The sequence below is a fragment of the Vespula pensylvanica genome, chromosome 9 (assembly GCF_014466175.1).
Source record: "Vespula pensylvanica isolate Volc-1 chromosome 9, ASM1446617v1, whole genome shotgun sequence".
NCBI lineage: Eukaryota > Metazoa > Arthropoda > Insecta > Hymenoptera > Vespidae > Vespula > Vespula pensylvanica.
This window is the reverse complement of record NC_057693.1, coordinates 4,870,524-4,878,391: the sequence shown is the minus strand read 5'-3', so window position 1 is coordinate 4,878,391 and position 7,868 is coordinate 4,870,524. Positions and strand designations below refer to the sequence as shown.

At 40.7% G+C, this 7,868-nt stretch overlaps 1 protein-coding gene across 5 annotated transcripts in view; it reads right to left on the bottom strand.

The window, feature by feature from the left end:
* Nucleotides 1-6: 6 nt before the first annotated feature.
* The window catches only part of LOC122631617 (solute carrier organic anion transporter family member 4A1), a 26,009-nt gene continuing 18,147 nt past the window's right edge, over nucleotides 7-7,868 (bottom strand). For 4 of the 5 annotated variants that reach the window (XM_043817547.1, XM_043817548.1, XM_043817546.1 and 1 more), the window contains 6 exons: nucleotides 3,074-3,195; nucleotides 2,571-2,834; nucleotides 2,032-2,233; nucleotides 1,297-1,444; nucleotides 763-1,145; nucleotides 7-413 (listed from right to left, as the gene is read on the bottom strand). In XM_043817547.1, coding sequence (XP_043673482.1) covers nucleotides 200-413; nucleotides 763-1,145; nucleotides 1,297-1,444; nucleotides 2,032-2,233; nucleotides 2,571-2,834; nucleotides 3,074-3,195 — 1,333 coding nt within the window. In that variant the 3' untranslated portion in view covers nucleotides 7-199. Of the gene's footprint in view, nucleotides 414-751; nucleotides 1,146-1,296; nucleotides 1,445-2,031; nucleotides 2,234-2,570; nucleotides 2,835-3,073; nucleotides 3,196-7,868 lie in introns of all 5 variants that reach the window. The other variant, XM_043817550.1, reaches the window with a different exon arrangement.

The window sequence follows — 7,868 nt, the reverse complement described above, 5'->3', positions numbered from 1 at the left end:
TATAAATGTTCGAAAGAGGACAATAACGATTTTTAAAAGAAATAAGAGCTTAGACGACGTAAAATACGAATTGAGATTATCGTAAGTATCAACTCGCAGCGCGTTTCGTAGAAAATGTTATCACATTTATTATTAGCTTGCACGCAAGCGTGCTCGAATTTGTCGATGATATTCTTCTCATATCGCATCGGATGTTAATCTATGCATCCATCATAGGAGTGATCGTGGCTGGTGTTAGTTGAAGATCGTTGGAGGCGTCGTTTGGTACCAATGATATATTTGCACCGGCAGTGGCTTCCTGTCGAGAATTTGGACCGATCGTCTTGCTTACCGGAGGAATGTAACTCCACCAGGCTAAGAAAAAGAAAAGGAGGGAGGCGGCTTTGCCGATAAAAGCCAGTGCCAGCATGTAGCTGAAACAGATACGGATAATCGATGAACACGGTTGCTCTGTTTCTCCTTTCGTTCGATCATATCGGATACATTGGATTGGTTCTGTCAAAAGGTCACGTCGAGTTTTGTTACATTTTACAGAAGGAGCCGATACACCAAAGTGGAAACATTCGGTTTTATGTTGCTATCCTCGGAGGAGTTGTGATACCTGCTACTTTCGCGAAGAAATTCAAAAATATATCGTATAGTCTATAGATAAGTCTACGTTCCTTTACCAGTTTTCGATATTTCGAGATCCCTTTCGGTTAAGTAAAGTTTCAAGAGAAGCAATACGTCGAACGAATCGATTGTTACGAACCAGAGACGAACCTGCTCATGTAATAATTGTCGTAGACGAGGCAGGCCCCTCTTCCATCGCAATTCTCTTGCCACAGGATGCAAGTTTCGTCGATGAGCGCGCCAAACACCATCGGGGCAGGTATCGTGCCGAGAATTCGAACCTTTATCCATTGTATACCAAGAGCGAAAGATCTCTGATCGTCGCGTACGACTCTGAGGGTCGAGGATAGAGCCGGCATCGTACAGAGAAAGGTTACGAACATGTTACAAAAAGCGAGAACGACGAAGAGCCAGAGATAAGAACAGGTGCTTGTGCAGGTCGTGTTTACGGCTTCGTAAGTGACGTTCTCGTTGCTATTTAACATCGTCAAATTTTTGGCCGTACCCTGAATGCAACTGCAATCCGCGTACACCTGTCAACACGTAAATTCCTTTTTCTTTTACTTCGACGTAGAAACTCGTTTTCTTAATGCGATCGATCGACCGATTAAATTCGAACGGTCGGTCGATTAAATTTTAATAAAATTATTTCGTTATTATCTGTAAGATATAGATTCGACTTACTTTGACGTCGTTCATCGATATTTCCTGATAACATCCAGCGTGGCACGGTGAGTAATAAGTCAGTCCATCGATGCCGCAAATAGGATTAAATTCCGACCTAGAGCATCCGCAGGCACTGTTGCAAGAGTCTTCCAACGATAACGATTTTCTGTAATGTAGGTGATACATTAAAAAGGAAAAAAAAGGAATAAAAATAGTAAAAAGCGTTTTCTCAAAGATAACGCGACCCGTATAAGGGCCTCGGTTATTATAAGTATCTCTTGCGAACGATTAATGAAAATGACAACCTCCCGGTGTACGTTGTAGTAAATCTTAATTGAATCTGACGGTAATCGAATAGTCAGGTATTTTAAGTCGCGTCGCCGCGATTCTCTCCGGGGCTCCTGCGAAATCGATTTTAACGTTGGCCGTGCGCGCTATTCCGGAAAATTTGATGCGACGCTTTACTTTTAGCTTACGGATAAATAAAATTACGTCGAGTTTCGAGAGGATGGACAAAAAAAATTTCATGGTCCAAAAACGCGACTAACTGGCCAATCGAAATATATATGCCGAAGCATTCAATTTTTTTATGTCGGAAAAAGGAAACAAAATTAAATTTCCAATAACACAGAGAACGCGGTTATGAATAACTCGAAAGTAAATCGAACCGAATGAAATTATTTCTTTTCTTTTCTTTTTTTCTTTTTTCTCTGATTTTACAAGTATAACACAAGAATCTCAAGAGATACGTACTTTGTAAGAGAATGATAAGGTACGGTGAGTCCGGCGAAATTCAAATTCGGACAGCTCAGTGCAAAACAGAGGGTGAATACTATACAAGCGGCCGTGGAGAAGAGACAGAATTTCAAAATACCGGAGCAAGATAAATTCAAACGTTTTATCAAATAACCACCGAGGAACGTGCCACCACCGCCAGCGGGCACCGTCACCAATCCTGAAACAAAGGATGAGAAGGAGCGTCGTTAAGCGGAGTAAAAACAGCGATCCTTCTCTCTTTCTCTCTCTCTCTCGCTTTGACATCCGGTGATCAAGGTAAAAAGTTATAATAGCGTTTTGATCGCTCGTCGATATAAAATTGCTGTGCCTTTGCAGTTGACGGTTTAGCGAAAAGGATTCGCGTCGTGCGAATGTTGCGTTTCTTTTTTTTTTCCCCATATTTTTTGTTTTTTTTTTCTTTTTTTTTAGGGGTGATGTTGATGATGAAAGGGGAGTAGGGAGAGGGAGAAGAAAAAAGGATGGGAGAAAAAAAAGCAAATGCAAAATGTATTCACCCATCAATAACGCGGCTGAGCTGGCGTTGACGCTAAATTGATTTTCGATCAGTTTTGGTAGGAAAGCAGCGAAACCTGCTATAAGCAAGCCCTCACTGGCACCCGCCAAGTTTAGCATGAAGAACGCAGGATTGGTCAGCAATTCCGTCATGGCACGTGGTAGTTCGCGAATTTTCGAAAAGGCCTCTCCAGGTTCACGAGCCGAGGATTTGTTTGGTTTCGCGTGTGCCTCGGATACTCTCTCTTTAGCCAATTCTTCCGAACCTGAAAAAGAAAACGATCGGAGTGTCACGACTGTTGGCGATCTTTTCACGAGAATCACTTTTGCCGATTCGCATTGATAGAAAAACGATATTAAAAGTTACTTTGATAGAGAGAGACAGAGAGAGAGAGAGAGAGAGAGAGAGAGAGATAAAGAGAGAGAGAGAGAGATAGTAAAAAGCACATCGGCAAAAAGTGATCCCTGTAATGGTCATAGGTAAGTTTGAAATTTGTCGTCGTACCCGGTAAAGCTGGAGGAAATGCCAGAAGCGGTATCGCGATAACAAAGCAAATAACTGCAGCTGCCAGAAAACCTATCCACCATGCGCCTACCCAAACGTTGCTATCCGGAGTTAATCCGATTCTGTAATCATATGATTTTTGTTCTTTTTTTGTTCTTTTTTTCTTTTTTCTTTCTTTTTTCTTCTTTCCTTTTTTCACTCTTCCCACCGACAAAATCCTTCGCTTTTGTCGCATTACATCGCGTCGGATACCAATCGGGGGATTAAAGGATTTTCGTGGACATTTACAGTCAACGTGGGAGGAGGATGATAAGGACGAAAGAGGAGAAATCGATAAATCGTATTGCCGTATAGGCGAAGAACACATTTCCTGCCGTTTGAGTTTCGCTTGGCTTCTCCAACTAATTACTACGACGAGAAGCTACGCACTCTGTGATCTCTTCCAGAGACGAGCAGAGAGAAAGAAAGAGAAGGAGAGACAGAAAGAGAGAGAAAGAGAGAGAAAGAGAGAGAGAGAGAGAGAGAGAGAGAGATCTCGTCGTTCATTTCGATAGCAGTCAAATTTTTTCTTAACTGCTTCGATAATTCAACTCGATAAGATCCTAGCAATTTTCTGCAAACGTAATTACTATCCTTCTTTATCTACTTTCCTATCTTCCTCATCTATTCTCCGTATCACGATACGACTATTCGCCGTTGAAATTCGCATGCGAGATAGTAGAAAGCGAAGGAGAAAAGAGAAGTGTACCTACGTCCTGCAAGAAAGCCTCGAAGGCTCGAGTGCTGGCCAGTAGGAAAGGAGGAGCATCTGCTACAGTTCCCGTGAAACTTTTCATTTGCCTGCGAAATTAAACGTGGCACATACACTTAACGATATCCAGGAGAAAAGGACTATCCTCGTTCTCTACGAGGAGTTTCTTCGTTTCCATCCTCTCCTAGCTATTTAAGTTTCTGGCTACTGTTTCGATGAAAAATCAAAGAAAGTATTCTCTTCGGACGATCACGTTCGACGCATTAAACGTGGAAGTGAGGAATTTTTCTTGTTTTTCTTTCTTTTTCCTTTTTTTCCTTTTTTTTTTTTGCAGAAATGTTTCTTGTCCTTTGTTTTCTTTCTCTTCTCTTTTTTCTCTTTTTCGTTAGTTTAAACAAAATCAGAAACGCTCGCGTTTCTTCTTTATTACTAAAAAGTAATCAATTTCGCCTCGGATAACTGTTGCATAACTCCTCGGCTACATCTTTCCGGTAGTTTTAGTTGGAAGCTGTCCAACGTAAGCTTCGAAGATTCATGATTTTTATATTTTGTGCCTAAAATATCTAACCGTCGAATGTATTAGGATTTTTTTTATTTTTTTTTTATTTATTTATCCATTTTCTCATAAGAATCATTTATAAGAAGTATTTTTTGACAATTTTTGTTCAAGCATTCCTCGCACGGTCGTCAATCGTGGACGCGTCGTTTTCAATGAAATACTAAAAGGATTAAATAATCTTTCATCGATTTTTTGAAGTCAACGAGCACAAGTTTCCATTTCGAATCTTTTATCTAAGAGAAGCCAGAACGCGAGAGGGTGATTGATCGCTTAGAAAGGGCTGACTAACTACTCGATCATTTCTTAACCAACTTGATCTCTTTTTCTTCGATTTCTTCGAACTGTCATTCGCCCTCCCAAGGTCACGACCTTTTGAATCCGTCACGTTTGCTTCGATAATATAATAATAGGCGAGCGGACGTTCGCCTCAACGTCGATTCTTTGCACCATCTGTGCTCGCGCATTTAATACGAGTTTCTTTCATTTGGCCGCAGTACTGCAGAGTTTTATTTGCTATCACCAGCCGTGCGTTTAATTATGCAGCCTGAGAAATTTACGTTCGAAGCAACAGCTGCCTTGCAGTCTCGTCCGATTTTTTTTCATTTAAACACCGTGCACGTCGATTGATACGAATCAGATTAGTTGACTGATTAGCTAACGTAATAAAAGGAACAGCGAGATTGAATCGACGAAACATTTTATTCAAGATGGCCATATACGTTCAGGTATTTTTAACAAAAGAAAAAATAAAAAGAAACAAAAAAAAGGGAGAAAAGATATACGGTATACGACAAAACCGTTCGTTAGTTAACAATTAATTAAATACCCATTTTACGTGTGGAAAAGCTCCCACGGGTAATTTACCGTTTCTGTCAGAGTGTCCTTTAGTCGGACGATATTCAAATTTCACCGCTGAATATATCGTCCATATGGAGGCGACCGGAATTGATCGTTTAATTAAGTTACGTACTACGAAATTATTTAATCTATTTCGTCATCGCCGAGACGGCCTCTTTTTTTTTCTTTCCTTTTTTTTTTTTTGTTTTTAATACAATCGTATTATCGTATCGCTCGACAAAAGAATAATATCGGATTTACAATCGGTATTTGCGTCGGCAATATTAATAATTAATTCATTGTATCGATATCGGTGATAAATCGACGAGATGTTTAGTTTGCTAAGAAATTTGCTCGGCCTCGATTCGCGAGGAGCAATATCAAACGAGGAAACAACTAACCATTCTCGTTATTACTCGTAACGCCGATGAAAACTTTCTAAATCCGTAGTTCCGAGACTCTTCACGAACGATATACCAACCTATACGGTCTTCAACGTAAAACTGTGCATTTTAATTTCGGCCTCCTTCAGACCACTTTTTTTCCTACTCTTTCACCTTCCCGTTCTTGCCACCCTATATTACGCCATTTTTCTCCATCTTTATTTTGTCTTTTCTTGCGCGTGGGCGCCCGTGCCCGTCGTACCCGTGGCCGTGCCCATGCCTATACCCGTGCCCGTGCTCATCCAATTTACCATAATAATTTCTTGCTTCAGAAGTTTTCAAGTAGACAACGCGGAACGACAACTCGAACTCCGTAACTTATTAGAATCCCGAGATTTACGATGGTACTACATCCAATTTAATTTCAACTCGTATAACTCACCATCGGAGATTTATCATTAACATTACGATAGGAATCTCATTTGCTTTTCTCTTTTTTATTTTTCATTTTTGTTCTTCCTTTTTTTTTTTCGTAACACCAACACTCGTCTTTCAACTTTCTCGTCGACCATAGATAGAAGATATTATCTCGATCTTAGATCGTACGTACACGCATATTTTATACATAGATCTTTATATGTTTTCTCTCGTAACGAAGTAGTCAAATCGATGTTAGTTATCGATCGACGATTCGAGTGTCGTAGAATATCTAATCTAACTTTATCGAAAATATCACTGTTTAATGATCGTGGGAATGAAATATTTGAATTAATGTTTTCGAAGCGATGAAAGTCCAAGGTTATCGTGATAAAGCGATTAAATTTAAAAGTATAAATTCGTAATTAAGACAAGAGAAAGTTCGTACGGTGGGTATACACGCGAAAATAAACGCGCTTACTCCGCGCTTTATAAGGCTACGTCTATAATATAAACCTCGGAGGTCCTTTGAAAGGCAAGGAATAAAGCGAGTCGCGGCACGTGGCTTCTGTACACTTCGTCTTCAATGATTCGCGGGTAACGGATTTCAAAGAAGAAGCAGTCGTCCCTCCGATCTCCATCCCAGCTCTTTGGCAAATATTTTTTAAATAAACGCGTTGTACCGAACTACCACGCTCTCTTTCTCCTTGCATTTCGCGTGTTTAATATTCGAACGTCATTTTCAAATAAAGAACCTCGACGGTTCTCAAGCAAGGATACGCCTCCTTTGTACTCGGAATTCCAAACGACTGTTCGACTCTTGAAACTTGTACGAAAAGACTTGGAAGAATTCAGGAATAATCCGCTGATAGAAGTTTTCCAAAAGTTTCGAAACGTAAAAGTCGTGCGATTACGAATCTGAAGATTCGATTATTCGGTCGAATTTACGAGTGAAACGTGAAAAAAGAAGGAAGAAAGAGAAAGAGAGAGAGAGAGAGAAGAAAAGAAAAAAGAAAAAGAAAAAAGAGGACATCGTCGGCAAACGAGTGACCATTAATTCGATTCTCACGGAACATCGTGTAGAGTGACTCAACGATAACGTCGGGAGAAACGGTGGGAGTGAAAAAGGGGTTCGGGGAACGGGGGAGGGGGTGTGTGGAAGAGACGATTCGAAGGGTTTCGATGAAGGGCGAACGAGGAGGACGGGAAGCCGAATAGACAAATGGAACTTGATTGTGCCCTAAGTGTCGGGGGATGAACTGACAGTTTTGAAGGGTAACATCGCCGTCATCGTCAAACATTGGCTCACCGCTTGACATTTTCCCCATGGGATATATATCCACGGGATTACATGCACTATTAATCTCGGCCCATTATACGGTCTAATGGTCCTAAGGGATATTTATAACGGTGCGATTCTCGTGTCACGGTCGTGTCTTTGCATTTTTAGAAAGGTCTGACGCAACGCGAGAGATGCCACTGACGGCTAACAGCGAGAGTTCCAAGATTCTCATAATTTTAATCGTACTAAAACGTTGCGGTTAATGTCAAGGATGCATTACGTCGTCGATTATTTCTCTACGATATAGAATATTTGATCGAAACGATTCATAAATCACGCGATAATTTACTATTTAATTTTCCTCGCGATATAGAATTTTCTCATGCGTAGCAATGAAACAGGTGTGTCCCAAATAGTCGAGTTAATGCGCCCAAAATATTCGTATTTGCATACCACCGGAACGGTGGTGTGTTACACTCGTCGAAATATTCGACGCGTGCACGGTGCACGTGTATCCTCTCTCTCTCTCTTTCTCTCTCTCTCTCTCTCTCTCTCTCTCTCTCTCT